The 16974-nt window shown below is 40.1% G+C and overlaps 1 protein-coding gene across 1 annotated transcript in view; it reads left to right on the forward strand.

The window, feature by feature from the left end:
- The window catches only part of SLC35F1 (solute carrier family 35 member F1), a 434637-nt gene that overhangs the window by 304410 nt on the left and 113253 nt on the right, over positions 1 to 16974 (forward strand). The window contains exon 3 of the mRNA XM_059083053.2: positions 14964 to 15091. Within this exon, the coding sequence (XP_058939036.1) occupies positions 14964 to 15091 (128 nt within the window). The remainder of the gene's footprint in view (positions 1 to 14963; positions 15092 to 16974) is intronic.

Raw genomic sequence — 16974 nt, forward strand, 5'->3', positions numbered from 1 at the left:
TCAGAAGGATAGGTGTTAGCTCTTCTCTAAATGTTTGATAGAATTCGCCTGTGAAGCCATCTGGTCCTGGGCTTTTGATTATTGGAATATTTTTAATCACAGTTTCAATTTCAGTGTTTGTGATTGGTCTGTTCATATTTTCTATTTCTCCTGGTTCACTCTCGGCAGGTTGTGCATTTCTAAAAAATTGTCCATTTCTTCCAGGTTGTCCATTTTATTGGCATAGAGTTGCTTATAGTAATCTCTCATGATTCTTTGTATTTCTGCAGTGTCAACTGTTACTTCTCCTTTTCCATGTCTAATTCTATTGCTTTGAGTCTTCTCCCTTTTTTTCTTGATGAGTCTAGCTAATGGTTGATCAATTTTGTTTATCTTCTCAAAGAACCAGTTTTTAGTTTTATTGATCTTTGCTATCGTTTCCTTCATTTCTTTTTCATTTATTTCTGATCTGATCTTTATGATTTCTTTCCTTCTGCTAACTTTGGTGTTTTTTGGTTCTTTTTTCTGTAATTGCTTTAGGTGCAAGGTTAGGTTGTTTATTTGAGATGTTTCCTGTTTCTTAAGGTAGGATTGTATTGCTATAAACTTCCCTCTTAGAACTGCTTTTGCTACATCCCATAGGTTTGGGGTCGTTGTGTCTCCATTGTCATTTATTTCTAGGTATTTTTTTATTTCCTCTTTGATGTCTTCAGTGATCACTTGGTTATTAAGTAGTGTATTGTTTAGCCTCGATGTGTTTGGATTTTTTACAGATCTTTTCCTGTAATTGACATCTAGTCCCATAGCGTTGTGGTCGGGAAAGATACTTGATATGAATTCAATTTTCTAAAATTTACCAAGGCTTGATTTGTGACCCAAGATATGATCTCTCCTGGAGAATGTTCCATGAGCACTTGAGAAGAATGTGTGTTCTGTTGTTTTTGGATAGAATGTCCTATAAATGTCACTTAAGTCCATCTTGTTTAAGGTATCATCTAGAGCTTGTGTTTCCTTATTTATTTTCCTTTCGGATGATCTGTCCATTGGTGAAAGTGAGGTGTTAAAATCCCCTGCTATGATTGTGTTACTGTCGATTTCCCCATTTATGGCTGTTAGTATTTGCCTTATGTATTGAGGTGTTCCTATGTTGGGTGCATAAATATTTACAATTGTTATGTCTTCTTCTTGGATCGATCCCTTGATCCTTATGTAGTGTCCTTCTTTGTCTCTTGTAATAGTTTTTATTTTAAAGTGTATTTTGTCTGATATGAGAATTGCTACTCCAGCTTTCTTTTGATTTCCATTTGCATGCAATACCTTTTTCCATCCCCTCCCTTTCAGTCTGTATGTGTCCTAGGTCTGAAGTGGGTCTCTTGTAGACAGCATATATATGGGTCTTGTTTTTGTATTCATTCAGCCTGTCTGTGTCTTTTGGTGGGAGCATTTAATCCAGTTACATTTAAGGTAATTATCAATATGTATGTTCCTATTCCCATTTTATTAATTGTTTTGGGTTTGTTATTGTAGGTCTTTTCCTTCTCGTGTGTTTCCTGCCTAGAGAAGTTCCTTTAGCATTTGTTGTAAAGCTGCTTTGATGGTGCCGAACTCTCTCAGCTTTTGCTTGTCTGTAAAGGTTTTAATTTCTCCATCAAATCTGAATGAGATCTTTGCTGGGTAGAGTAATCTTGGTTGTAGGTTTTTCTCCTTCATCACTTTAAATATGTCTTGCCACTCTCTTCTGGCTTGCAGAGTTTCTGCTGAAAGATCAGATGTTAACCTTATGGGGATTCCCTTGTGTGTTATTTGTTGTTTTTCCCTTGCTGCTTTTAATATGTTTTCTTTGTATTTAATTTTTGACAGTTTGATTAATATGTATCTTGGTCTGTTTCTCCTTGGATTTATCCTGTATGGGACTCTCTGTGCTTCCTGGACTTGATTAACTCTTTCCTTTCCCATATTAGGGAAGTTTTCAACTATAATCTCTTCAAATATTTTCTCAGTCCCTTTCTTCCTTTTTCTCTTCTTCTTCTGGGACCCCTATAATTCGAATGTTGGTGCATTTAATGTTGTCCCAGAGGTCTCTGAGACTGTCCTCAGTTCTTTGCATTCTTTTTTCTTTATTCTGCTCGGTGGTAGTTATCTCCACTGTTTTATCTTCCAGGTCACTTATCCGTTCTTCTGTCTCAGTTATTCTGCTATTGATCCCTTCTAGAGAATTTTTAATTTCATTTATTGTGTTGTTCATCATTGTTTGTTTGCTCTTTAGTTCTTCTAGGTCCTTGTTAAACTTTTCTTGTATTTTGTCTGTTATATTTCCAAGATTTTGGATCATCTTCACTATCATTATTCTGAATTCTTTTTCAGGTAGACTGCCTATTTCCTCTTCATTTATTAGGTCTGGTGGGTTTTTACCTTGCTCCTTTATCTGCTGTGTGTTTTTCTGTCCTCTCATTTTGCTTAACTTACTGTGTTTGGGGTCTCCTTTTTGCAGGCTGCTGGTTCGCAGTTCCCGTTGTTTTTGGTGTCTGTCCCCAGTGGCTATGGTTGGTTCAGTGGGTTGTGTAGGCTTCCTGGTGGAGGGGACTAGTGCCTGTGTTCTGGTGGATGACGCTGGATCTTGTCTTTCTGGTGGGCAGGTCCACGGCTGGTGGTGTGTTTTGGGGTGTCTGTGGCCTTATGATTTTAGGCAGCCTCTCTGCTAATGGATGTGGCTGTGTTCTTGTCTTGCTAGTTGTTTGGCATAGGGTGTCCAGCACTAAAGCTTGCTGTTCATTGAGTGAAGCTGGGTGTTGGCATTGAGATGGAGATCTCTGGGAGATTTTCACCATTTGATATTACATGGACCTGGGAGGTCTGTTGTGGACCAGTGTCTTGAAGATGGCTCTCCCACCTCAGAGGCACAGTACTAACTCCTGGCTGGAGCACCAAGAGCCTTTCATCCACATGGCTCAGAATAAAAGGGAGAAAAAATAGAAAGAAAGAAAGAGGATAAAATAAAGTAAAATACAATAAATTTATTAAAATAAAAAATAAAAATAATTATTAAGAAAAATAATTTTTTAAGTAAAAAAAAAAAAAAAGGACAGACAGAACCCTAGGACAAATGGTGAAGGCAAAGCTATGCAGACAAAATCAAACACAGAAGCATACACATTCACACTCACATAAAGAGAAAAAGGGGAAAAAAATAATATATCTTTGCTCCCAAATTCCACCGCCTCAATTTGGGATGATTCATTGTCTATTCAGGTATTCCACAGATGCAGGGTACATCAACTTGATTGTGGAGATTTAATCCGCTGCTCCTGAGGCTGCTGGGAGAGATTTCCCTTTCTCTTCTTTGTTTGCACAGCTCCTAGGGTTCAGGTTTGGATTTGGCCCGCCTCTGCGTGTAGGTCGCCTGAGGGCATCTGTTCCCGCCCAGACAGGATGGGGTTAAAGTAACCGCTGATTCGGGGGCTCTGGCTCGCGCAGGCCGTGGGGAGGGAGGGGTACGGATGCAGGGCAAGCCTGCAGTGGCAGAGGCCGGCGTGACGTTACACCAGCCTGAGGCGCTTCATGCATTCTCCCGGGGAAGTTGTCCCTGGATCACGGGACCCTGGCCGTGGTGGGCTGCACCGGCTCCCAGGAGGGGAGGTGTGGATGGTGACCTGTGCTCGCACACAGGCTTCTTGGTGGTGGCAGCAGCGGTCTTAGCGTCTCATGCCCGTCTCTGGGGTCCGCGCTGATAGCCATGGCTCAAGCCCACCTCCGGAGCTCGTTTAAACGGTACTCTGAATCCCCTCTCCTCGAGCACCACAAAACAATGGTCTCTTGCCTCTTCGGCAGCTCCAGACTTTTCCCGGACTCCCTCCTGGCTAGCCGTGGTACACTAACCCCTTCAGGCTGTGTTCACGCCTCCAGTCCTCTCCCTGGGATCCGACCGAAGCCTGAGCCTCATTTCCAGCCCCTGCCCGCCCCGGCAGGTGAGCAGACAAGCCTCTCGGGCTGGTGAGTGCTGATTGGCACAGATCCTCTGTGCGGGAATCTTTCCGCTTTGCCCTCTGCACCTCTGTTGCTGCGCTCTCCTCTGTGGCTCCGAAGCTTCTGCCCTGCCACCCCCCATCTTCGCCCGTGAAGGGGCTTCTAGTGTGTGGAAACCTTTCCTCCTTCACAGCTCCCTCCCACTGGTGCAGGTCCCATCCCTATTCTTTTGTCTCTGTTTATTCTTTTTTCTTTTGTCCTACCCAGGTACGTGGGGAGTTTCTTGCCTTTTGGGAGGTTTGAGGTCTTCTGCCAGCGTTCAGTAGGTGTTCTATAGGAGCAGTTCCACCTGTAGACGTATTTCTAATGTATCTGTGGAGAGGAAGGTAATCTCCGCATCTTACTCTTCCACCTTCTTGAAGCTCTCTTCTTTCATTTTTATTGCAATTTCTTTGTTGAAGAATCTATCAGGTGGTCCATTCAATCACTGCTTCTTAAACTGTAATGCATAGGAATAACTTGGGCACTTGATCAAATGCTGGTTTGGAATCAGTAGTCTGGGGTTGGCCTCTGAGATTCTGCATTTCTGACAAATTCTCAGTTGCTGCTGTCACTGCCATTCAACAGGCCAAACTGAGTAACTGGACTGCACTATATCCCACTATCTGGATTTTTGCTGATTGAATCTTTCTAGAGTAATTCAATATATACTTTTGTGACCTCTGTATTTCTTAAATTGGTGTAGTTAAGTCCTAAAACCTGATCAGATTTGGTGTCTTTCTTTTTTTTTTCCATACGTAGTGTTTTGTTCATCCATCAGGCAGCACATAAAACGTAATGCTTGGTTACCTCTTTCTTTGAAATGCTAGTAGCTTGACCTTCTAGGCCTATATTCATTAGAGGGTACAAAATGAGGATATTCTAATTCTCTCATTTCTTCTTTATTAGCTAGAGTATCACCATAAATACCAATCTCCCCTCATCTACAATTTAGTTACCTAGCGGTATAGTTCATATGAGAATCCCAGGGGGGAAAACTTTATTCTTTTCCTTTTTTTTTTACCAATTTTCAAAATATTGAGTTGTTTTACTAATATCCAATGGTGACCAATTAGTTTTTTTAATTTGGTTGTGATTGTTTTTATTGCTGTTGCTTTTAGATTCTTTATGAACTCGTGGATTTAAACATATCTGATGCATTTCAATCCATTTCAGTGTTATTTTTATACAAAAGACACTTCAAGTTGGCCTCTGAGTCCTTTTGACACAACCCCGAGTAGTTTTTTTATTGTTTCCTTGCTCTTTTGTATAACAAAATATTCCAGGTTTGACTTGTATTACATTTCCTGATCCAGAACAGTAATCAACCATTTCTCCAAGATTATTATCTTTGTTTTGTGGAAAATTTTAAGATGATAATCTGTGTGCTTTGGTGCTCATTACCACCAGGTTAGTAAAGTGGAAACTTTTTTTTTTTTTTTTTTTTTTTTTTTTGCGGTACGCAGGCCTCTCGCTGTTGTGGCCTCTCCTGTTGCGGAGCACAGGCTCTGGACGCGCAGGCTCAGCGGCCATGGCCCACGGGCCCAGCCGCTCCACGGCATGTGGGATCCTCCCAGACCGGGGCACGAACCTGTGTCCCCTGCATCGGCAGGCAGGCTCTCAACCACTGCACCACCAGGGAAGCCCATAAAGTGGAAACTTTTTAACTGCATGAATATATTCTTCAATATTTTCAGGTGGAAATATGTTTTAGAATATATGCATGTGTATTCTGTGTATTCTAGAAGTACACATTGCATACTATTATTGCATTGCTCAGAAAATGCTGCCTTGTTTCTACTGAACTTAATTTCAGAAAGATTTGATAAAAAGATAAAAATATTTCTGATTTGTTTTATTAAATGTACCATGTAAACAAAAAGCATCATTCTTAGAGTAGTGAATGCTTTGCAGTAAAAAGTCAGGACAGACCTTGGACAGATTACTTAAAATTCTTCAAAGCCTGATTTCATGATCTGAAAAATAGTTTCTTCATAAGGCTGTTAATAGCAAAGCTATCAAACATTTACTGGAAGCCAGAGATGTTACATACATTTTCTCATGTAATTGGTGTAGCGACATTTTCAAGTAAGTAGTGTTTGCCCCCTTTTGTAAAGGAGTAAACTTTCCCAAGGTGACACAGCCAGTTAAGTGACAAAATCAGTACTTTAACGGAGGTCTCTCTGATGCCATGCTTTTAACCTAGAGTATAGGGTGGCAGTTAAATGAGAAAGTAAATATATGTTGCCTCTGGCCTTATCCTGACAAATGGTGTTCAATGAAAAATAAATGTTAGGTAACAGAAGTGGCCTTGGTAGATCTGTACTTGACATTTGAGGTGGGAGATGGAAGTGTGAACAGGGGAGAGGAGGCCGGCCAGCTTTCTGCTTAGCCAGGCTTCTGGCCCATTGATGCTCCTCTTGCTAGTTTCCCATGTTGGGTCTAACCTATATGTCCACCATGACAGATGCTCTCATGTCAAAGCTCAAGGTCAGCCCTCAAAAGTTCAGGCTGGCATCTTCTGTCATGTTGTCTTTTGAATATGCTCAGCAGGTGGCAGGAGTCCGGAGGCAAGCCTGTCTGGCTTCTTCCTCTTACATTGTGTGTCATTAGCTACTACACAGCTCTTTGTTCAAAACAAAATTCACAAAACTGACAGATTCATCTGCTAACGTCGGGGGGCATCAGAGCCAATTACAGGAAGCCTTCAAAAGGCAAATAGGGTCACTTTTCACAAACTGGAATGAAGAGAAGGAAAATAGTCATGTCATTAAAAAGGACAAATACATTTTCCTCTCAGCAGGCTCGCCACAGGAAAGTAGAGAGATTTATATGAGTCCATCATTTCATTATGACGGCTCTGAATAATTTCAAATCAAAGCCTCCACCCCACACACAGCCAACCTATCATTAACCATTTTGAGCTAGTGAACAGTATTTCCCACGGTAAGTGATATCTCTATAATGATGGAAAATTTAGGTTTAAAGTACGAAGTTTTTATATTCTTTCAAGACCACAAATAATCACATACCTTGTTTAAAATCACCTGGAAAGGACACCAGTTGTTTGTTTTAATTTGAATTCAGACCTCGAGGGTTCTGGGGTCTGGTTTTGCTGAGATGCACCAAACACGTACTTGAGTTTGTGAGCAAGAGAGGGACAAATTTAGTTGTGTTTGGGGAAAACCAGGTGCAAAGGTTTAGGGGCACAGTCCCAACACTACCCTTACCTCATAACACTGTGAGAGTTTAGGCCAAATGGGAAAGTTCAGAGTCCACACAAGACCACCCTCTCTCCTGATGCCAAGTTCAGGGTTGGGGGAGGATCCCCCAAACCACTGTCAGTTTCAGAAATTTACTAAGCCTCACAGAACTCACTGAAAGCTATTATATTCATGGTTTGAGTTATTACAGGGAAAGGATACAGATTAGAATCAACCAAGGGAATAAGTCCATACAGCAGAGTCCTAAAGAAGTACCAAGTCCAGGGCTTCCATTGTCCTTTCCCAATGGAGACAAGACATGTTACTTTCCCAGCACCAGTGTGTGACAATACAGACAAAATATTACCCATCAGGGAAACTCGCTAGAGCCTCTGTGTTCAGGTTTTTATTGAAGCTCCATTATGTAAGCTTGATTGATTCTCTAGTCTCTGGGCATGACCCAAAGCCTTCACCCCAAATCACATTGTTGGTCTTTCTGACATGTCCATCCTCAGCCCTGAATCATAACGTTACCCCAGGACAAATTGCAGACCTCTTCGGGGGCAAGGTTAAATTCTTTACTGCACGTCTACAGTATGTTGGAAGTTTGGCATGAGGAAAGACCAGCTGTGATAAAAGTCAAGATAATGATAAGAGCTCCTTTTGAGGCACCATGTTAAGCATTTTATAAATATCTCATTTAATCCTGACCAACACTCAGAGAGGCAGGTCCACCTAGTAATTCCAATGTATAGATGAGGAAAATTGAGGTTTAGAGAGACTAAGTTGTGCAACAACATCATACACCCAGTGCCCGGAAGAGTCTGGGTTCCACCCCGCTGCTGAATGGCTCCAGTGCCCTCCCTATGTTGCCCTGCCAAAGGGAAGGCATGGCTGCCACATCCACAACTCCGCAGGGCACCATTCTCGTCTTCTCTGAGAAGCCTGTCTCCCGGAGCCAAAAAGGAAAGGCCAGCCTGGCTGACTCACTATCTAAATCAAAAGAGAAGAACTCTTGGCGAGACTTCTCAGAGCAAGAATCTGTGCATATAGATAACTGCAAAAGAGCTAACAAAGTTACAATGGGCCCCAAGGGCTGGTTGCTCAACAAAAAACATAAACTGGACAGGAGTTTGGAGTAGGAAGATGTGCTCCATTTTAATCGGTTAAATTTTGGTTGTTGGATGACATATATCAGTACAAAGAAATGTGTCTATCACAGCTAGAAATATGGGACAAGAGTATTGGTTTGTGTTTGATCATGCAACAACATAACATCTTTAAGATTTTCAGTGATCAATAGTGACAGTGTTTAGCTTGCAAGTGGGTGTATTCTTTACAGGGTGTTGTTTCCAAGAATATGAAATGGGTGCTCTAAATGTATATCTAGGGTGCTCTAAATGTATATCTAGTTTTTAAATTCTGAATGGACTTTGTTTAGGGGAGTTGTTTGGCTCTCATGCACTATTTTCATTAAGAGGTAGAGGAACCTGCAACACATAGATTTTGGTCAACAGAGTTTAATAGTCAGTACACAGTTTTCATATATGAGGTTTTAGACATCCTGAACTTTCAGAAAAGTTCTTTATTTGTTTATCTATTTGTTGTAATTGCCTTTATGGTAAAATCTAGGCAGACTTACTATCAATTTTTCTATTAATATGAAGAAGAAAATGTTAGCAATTGTGTCTCCTAAGATACATCAAGAACACAGGTTTTGGGGCTTCCCTGGTGGCGCAGTGGTTAAGAATCCGCCTGCCAATGCAGGGGACATGGGTTGGAGCCCTGGTCCGGGAAGATCCCGCATGCCGCGGAGCAACTAAGCCCATGCGCCACAACTACTGAGCCTGTGCTCTAGAGCCCGCGAGCCACAACTCCTGAGCCCGTGTGCTGCAACTACTGAAGCCCATGCGCCTGGAGCCCATGGTCTGCAACAAGAGAAACCACCGCAATGAGAAGCCCGTGCACCGCAATAAAGAGTAGTCCCCACTTGTTGCAACTAGAGAAAACCTGTGCACAGCAACAAAGACCCAATGCAGCCAAAAATAAATAAATAAAATAAATAATTTTTTTAGAAAAAGAACACAGGTTTTGCATATTTCAGAGGTGTAGAGTATAAACGTGCCACATAAAATCATGTATCTTAGCTTCATAAAAGATGACAGCTTAAAAAATCCAGAAAAAAAAAGGTTTCTGAGGTTTAAGTGATCTGTTTCATGTTTAAAAAGGTAATATACATTGAAAGATTTTTTGAATCATAAGGTATATATGTTTTTGTGTCAGAAAGGTAATAAATTGAGTTTATAATTAGGGCTAGAATATTTTGTTTTACTTATCAATGCCAAAAAAGTAACTTTGAAAGAAATAAAATAAACTTACTTTTAAGAAACCTATCCTATATACAATCATTTTTATACATATATGGAATTTCTCTTAAAGTCACATCTACCAGAAACTTACATGATTATGATTCATTTTTAGTTGCTTTTAGATATTTTTCCAAACCCTTATTAGGCATCTCTGGAAAACAGCCAGATGACGGAGTAGATTTTAACGGTGTTATTCAGCTATCTTATTGATAACAGGATCTTATTTAAGTGAGTAACTATCTGTCTAAATCACTATGCTAGGCATAGTTCAGGACATGTATAAAAGAGAAATAAGTGCTGAGGGGAAGCAGAGACTTTGGGAAAGCTTCACATGGGAGCTTCACATCCAGGTAACTGGATCTTGCAGTGTGAGTGGGAACTTGAGCGAGAGGTATGTGAAGGGTGTAAAATGGGAACTGAGGCCGCGTCTCTTCTCCTCTTGGCTTTCTTTGAACCCTTTGTGTGGTTTCCTCTTTTATGTTTTGCCTGTCACATGAAACCTATGTGGTAACCTTGGAAACACCTCCTCAAAGCCCCTACCCTGGAAAGGCCCGGTAGGACTACAGTCCCAGAGAACGAAGCCATTTCTGGTTCAAGCCTTAGGGAGAAGGGGTGTGTTCATGTGGCTTCCCCTCCCAGATCAAGGAGTGAGATCCAGAGAATCAAGACAAGGATCTGGCCCAGGGGAGAGGTGTCAAGGTCAAGGACATGGCCCTCAGGGCCCAAATGGCCCTCCATTTGTCTGGACAAATGTCATATGCTGACTGCAGTGTGATCCATCCACAAGCTCAACAGTTAGAGACAAAGGATGTGCAGCTAAAGCCCTAATGAGGAATCAAGAGAGTTCATTTTCCTGGGCTTCCTCCATGCAGGATCCATCACTCGCATGAGCCAGTCTGTGGTGGGTGGCTGGTCAGGATTCAAGAATTCCAGGGCTCCACCACTTGCTGACATGTCTTGTGCACATACCTGGCATTAGATATTAGCTTAAATACGACATTCATACTGCCTTTAATCTACAATGCCCTGTGAAATAGTTGCTACAGTCCCCATTTTACAGTAGAGGGATCAAGGTTCAGAGCCATTACCCAAGTTACTCAGTACCACTAAGGTACATCAGTGGCCAAACCCAGGTCTGTTGCCACTAAGCCAAGACATTAAAGGACTGCCTTTTATGCTCTTCTTAATCTCACTGTCTGGCTCCAATAGTGACAGTGAATGAAACAATACAAAACAAAATGTAATCTTCATTATTTGTCCTTTTTGTATTTCATCCTTACCCTCAGATTCACATTATGAAGTGCAATTGATTGCATTTCTTTTTGTGAACCATTTACATTTTAATTTCCTTATTATTAGCACATTTATTTTGTTCACTTTTCTGACAAAAGAATTGTTTTGAATTCTACATCCTAGTACTAAATTTCACCTTTTAAAGGTGAGTAATTAAAACTTCCATCTTCAGTCAGCCCTTTTTTCAAATTCACTGATGACTATTTAACCTCTTCCCTTGGAGTTTTGGTAAAGGAAGATGGCATTATGGCTTCAAGTTGTGAGCCGAGGAGGTGTCTATTCGAGCAAGGGTCTCGCCCCCTTTGCAGGGGCTTCACTCTTGCTGCAGACCCTCTGTGCAAATGCATGCTGAGTTCTGTCCTTGCAGAAAAACACCATGAAGGATCACACCACCCACAAGAGCCCTTAATGAAAATGCAGTCCCGAGAATAATGCAGCTTCTTGTTTCCTTTGCTGAATTCACCTCTGGTGCTGTCTCACAATCCTTTTATTCTCTACTCAGACCACCACTGGGGGTGAACAAGAGTCCTATCTATGAATCAAGGCTCTTCAAGTTTCCAGTCGCGGCCGTGAATGTGAACCATGTTTCAGTATTTGCACAGGTGTTTCCACTTCCTTCAACATTCATTGACCACTGCCACGCTTGCCCCACCCCATGTGTGACCACTGTTATTACTCCCAAGGCTTCAACTAGTAGTACAGCATGTAACAGTAATTCTTATCATTAGACTTTGTTAAGCCATAAATTTGATTTAAAGCCTTATTTTGCATTTCACAAGGGAAACTCTGTCATGCACTTAGATCAGGCAGGGAGACATCAACTTTTGATACTGAAGTGAGGGTGATGGGACACATGCTCATCCCTAAGCTGATTCAGGAGTGGACACACGACTGCGCGGCTGGGCACCAGCAACACTAGGGGACACTGTGCACATCGGCTTCAGTGTGCCAGGCACCCCCTGGAGTCTGGCAGAGGGGGCACCCTGCAGGTGAGTTGGGACAAGCAGGTCATGATAGCTCCTTTAATGAGAAATGAAGGACTCCTGAGGACAGTGCCGTAATTACAAACCAATAAGGCAAAATAGTGCAGTACCAGTGAGTATAAAGCCTAGTGCTGGATTGTCGTGAATTCAAATCCTGGCTCATCTTTGTGAACTTTTGGGCAAGTTACTTAACTCCTCCAGGCCCCAGTTTTGTCATCTGTAAATAAGGTTAACAGAAATACCTTCCATACAGAGATATTATAAGGATTAAGTAAATTAATATTTGTAAAGCACATAGACACTGCCTGGTACATAGTATCATATAAGTATTTATTACAAAAATGAAAAAACACATTGATTGGTCGTTCTGTTGATGCTTAGTAAAATGAGATATGAGTCACATGATCAAGACTGTCAATAATTTCCCTCTCTATTCTCAATTATTGCCGTAGTTATTGTTGCTGGAGTGCTATGTTACTTTCAATTAGGGTTACTTTCTTTAATTATGTTTTACACACTTGTGAATACTTGCATACTCCACAGTTCTTTAAAAAGAGAATGAAAACAAAATTAAACTCTAAACCAATTATAGAGATACATATGTGCAAGGATGTTCTTTAAAGAAAAATTGGAAACAACTTAAATGTCTGTCAGTGGGAGATGAGATAAATTGTGGCATATTCATAAAATGTGATTATATATCATTTAAAATATATTACATTTATTCTCTACATTAAAAAATAGGGATCTATTTCTAGAACAATGTTAAGTATAAAGAACCCTAGAAGAATGACAGGTACAGTATATACAATAAACTTTCATTTAAATACATACATATGTAGAAAACGTATAACAAAGACATGAACATGAAGGATACATAACAATATCAAGATGGTGATTTGAGGAAGGAGGGAAGGAAATGGGATCTGGCAATGGCAGAAAGGAGGCTTCAATTTCATCTGTAACATTTCCTTTCTCAGAAAAAGATCTGAAGCAAACATGGCAAAATTTTAACATTAATTAAATTAGGTTGGAGTTTACCTTATCACATTATTCTCTATGCTTTTTATTTATATTTGAACATGTTTATAGTAAGAATAATAACAGAGCAAATTTAAATGCCAAATTATAATTCTAAAATTTCCACCCATAGATTTTATTATGTCTCTTAGTTAATTTTTTAAAAAATTCTTTTGCTTCAGAATGTTAACGTACCACCAGTTGTGCTGGTGCTTTTATGGATGGCCCGGTTTCATGAGGTTTAGAAAGCACTTTGGCACAAGGGCTATAAAGAATATATCTTCACTATTCTAGAATTTTAATGGTGTATTGTACATCAGTGTTAATGAGTCATGTAGGTAAATCCCTAAGCAGTCCTTTTAAAAGTTGCATTTTTTGCTCAGCCAGGAAAAAAAAAATCTTTCTTGCCTTCCTGGATAATTTTGCGAAGTAAGTGTGTTGTACATTTTCAGGTGCTCAAGTGAAACAATATGGAAGTATTTGTTTAGAGTGTTTTGCTTGCAAACTTCTTCAGAACAAACAGCAAGACAACAAATGATTCCTTTGAATCTGTGTAACTTTGAATATGTATTGATTGGTGGAACAAACAGCGCCATGATCCAGATTTTCAATGTCACATATTGAAATGTGGCTGGTGTGCTCCGAGTTTAGCAATTCTCTGTTCATCGTGTAAATTAACTGGGACAATGACTTGTGACCTTAGGATTTCAGCTTTGTGGTTCAATGTGCCATTGACCTTTTTATGTTCTATGTATAGAGTATTATGTGTAAAACGGTCACCAAATGAATTCATGTCAGATGTTCTAACTAGAAAACAATTTTCATTGTCTGGTGCATGAATGTTTATAGTAGATATATTTTAAATATTTCAATTTCAATGTTTAACATTGCTGAGGTTATTAAACACAAAATGTGTTCATAGATTCTGTATTACTTATTGACTACTCACCATGAGCTGTTGGACCCTAGAGATAAAGTGGTGAACGAGACAGTGCCACTCTCTTCAAATTGTTAATAATCTAATGAGTAACAGAGTCAAGAAAACTGGCCATTATAATACAGTGAGATAAGTACTATATCTGTGGAATAAGAAAGGGTGTTAAAGGAGCCCATAGCATGGAAACCCAACCGATTCTGAGAAGATCAAAGTGAGAGATCAAGGAAGGCTTCCTGGTGGTAGAGTCTATGCTGCTCCTTCATTTGAAGGCTGGGGAATGAATAGTCCATGCAGGGGAATCAGCACATGGAAGAGCGAGAGAAAGCATACTTTGGGCCAAATGTTTGGATTGTTTCTTTGGTATCAAAAGTCACCATTCACTCAGGGTTTCTGCATGTTCCACACCCTCTAAGGATACCTCACAGGTTGGCCCCAGAAAGCTGTTTTTATTAATAATCATGTTCCCCCACTTTGAGAAAAAGTACATTTCAAGCCTGAAATATGTAAAAATAAGGATGAAGAACTAAGCAGTTCAAAGTCTGTTCTGAGGCTACCAGCGTAAGACGCAAGATGGTGAAGTTTGCAGTCTTCGGCAGCATTAAGACCAAGGCCTGTGGCACTCTTCCCCATCCATGAGTGACCCCCAACTTCCTCTCTCTTCCTATCACCCACACACCACCTGCGTGTAAGGTTCAGAGGCGAGCGAGCCCTCAGGGTGGCACCCTGCAGCCTTACTGCAGATCTGCGACTAAGCACAGACTTTTCTCCATTTGACTACCCTCTTTCCATTTTTTTCTATTTTACCACAATCCTGAAGTTCAGGATGATTTGGATTTCACGTGTTTATACAGCCTTTCTGAACACCTTTCCTTTTATTTTTACTTGACAAAATTTTTTGTTCATATGTTTGTGAGAAAATGTTTTGCATAGTGAACTAAAAACCTGTCCAGTCTTGTTCTGGGATAGGAACTAATTTGAAAGGCTGAAATCTACCATGAAGTCTAGTAAACTAAGCATGAGCATGTCATTCTTGGACATATTGATTCATTTGTTTAAACGTTTGATAAGGTACGGTAAAAAATATAGTACTGTAATAAATATTTTAGAATCCTTCTAAATATACAGTTTCTCAACGTGTTCAGAGCTTAATCCATTTCTTCTTAACTTTGTAACACAGGAGAAGAAAACCTCCTGGCAATTTTACGACGAAGATGGTGGAAGTATATGATCCTGGGACTGATAGACTTGGAAGCAAACTATCTGGTGGTCAAGGCTTACCAGTACACGACTCTGACCAGTATCCAGGTACCACGGCTCTCTTCCCTTCTCATCTTCCTCATTTTCCAGATGTAGTTTACTTTCAGTTTAGTCACTTGAGAGTTCTGAATACTAGTTTGTAAGTTTTGCAACAAGAGGGAAATCGGTCATATAAAAATTAACTTGAACTTTATTTCTGTGTTCCTTTAATTTTTCTTAATTCACATGTAATTGTACATCTCTTCTTTGTTCTTAGTATACCACAAGAACCATTGACAATGTAGGAAACTAATTTGTAGCTAAGAATACTAATCTTATGTCAGCAGAAGAATTATTAATAAGCATAAAAATAAATCTATTTTAATCACAACTTATAACATTTTAGAATATGCTAATGGACTTTGATTAAGTAATCAAAGTGCTTCATAATCTTTTCTTTTAGCTTTCTTTAATGTGTAGATTTGTAAGCTGAAGAGACAGAATTTTTCCTAAATTGACAAGATTTAAATTTCTACAATGTGTTAGGTATGAAGATAGCCACTGCCATCCTTTCTTCCTCCCTCCCTCTCTCTTTTTCTTTTATGTAATTATGTGTACACGTGCACACGTGCACACACACACACACACCATTGCAAATTTAACTTAGATTTTCACGATTTTTACCAGACACCACGTATATTCCTTATTAAACCGTAAATAATAATCTTGACTATTTTTGTTTCACCCTTATTTCTCTTTTTATGACAATATTATGAATTTTATAGTCATTCCAAGGCTCCAGGATGAAAACAAAATATTGTTCACGTATCAGAGTTTACTTAGATTTGATACCTCAACAACATTGCTGCCATTCCAATAATTTGCTTAGAAACAATAACAAAAATGAAGAAACAAACAAGCAAACAAACCACTTGAATAAATTCAGATTATATAGATTGAATGGGAATCTATCTAAATCAGAATTAGATAAGGTCTACATGCTTCCTCCTGCATACCCAATAAGGGACAGAAAGTTTGCTTCCCTACAACCACTGCAGAAAAGTCCAGAGCTCTATTTGATTGGACCACACTGATGGCAGGGGAACAGTGTGAGCTAACTGACCTAGACCTGGACTCTCTGAACCAATACAGGATGAGATTTCTCTGATTTGTTTAGACAAATGTTTCTCAGTAGGAGTACTACTGGCATTTTGAGTAAGACAATTTTTCATGATGTGAGTCACTTTCCTACTTTATAAGTCATTTAAGATTTCTGGTCCCTACCCAACAAATGCCCATAGTGTCTTTCAGCCTTTGTAACAACTAAAAGTGTCCTCATGGATTTCCAAATACCCTCTAGAAGGTACCATCTCTAGTTGAGAACCACTGGCTCACCAATCAGCACTCACTCCTGGAGTCAGGGCAGGATCAATCTCACCCAATCACATATCTGTCACCCATTAAGGGAGAGATGAGGTGGATGGATGCTGGGAGAACAAGCACAGTGCTCCAAACACAGCCTAGCTCCTATTCACTTCCACAAGCCCCACAATGACAACAAATTTCTCTCTCTGTCATTCTCTCTCTCCCTCTCTCTCTCTGTCATGCTCTCTCTCTCCTGTGCTCCCAGGCACTTTGTTTTATAGCTCTGTCTTCACAGTCTGTCTTACGTAAGAATGGTGTTTGAATATTTCCACCTACTCCACCAAGCTGTAAGCTCTTTCACAGCAAAGAGGATTTCTTGTTCACCTTTGAATATCTAGTATCTGGTAGGAAACCCAGCACATAATAGGCACTCAAAAATGTTTAAAGAGGTTAATTAAATTGCATTGATTTCAAGTATTTGGGGACACAGAAATTGCTAGCAGGTCTCTACCGACATGCAGAGGCCCCTGGAATGTCTATACAGGTATGTGGGAGAAGAAAGAGAAATGCTGGCTTCATGGCAGAAC

This window comes from Kogia breviceps, chromosome 13 (assembly GCF_026419965.1).
Source record: "Kogia breviceps isolate mKogBre1 chromosome 13, mKogBre1 haplotype 1, whole genome shotgun sequence".
NCBI lineage: Eukaryota > Metazoa > Chordata > Mammalia > Artiodactyla > Physeteridae > Kogia > Kogia breviceps.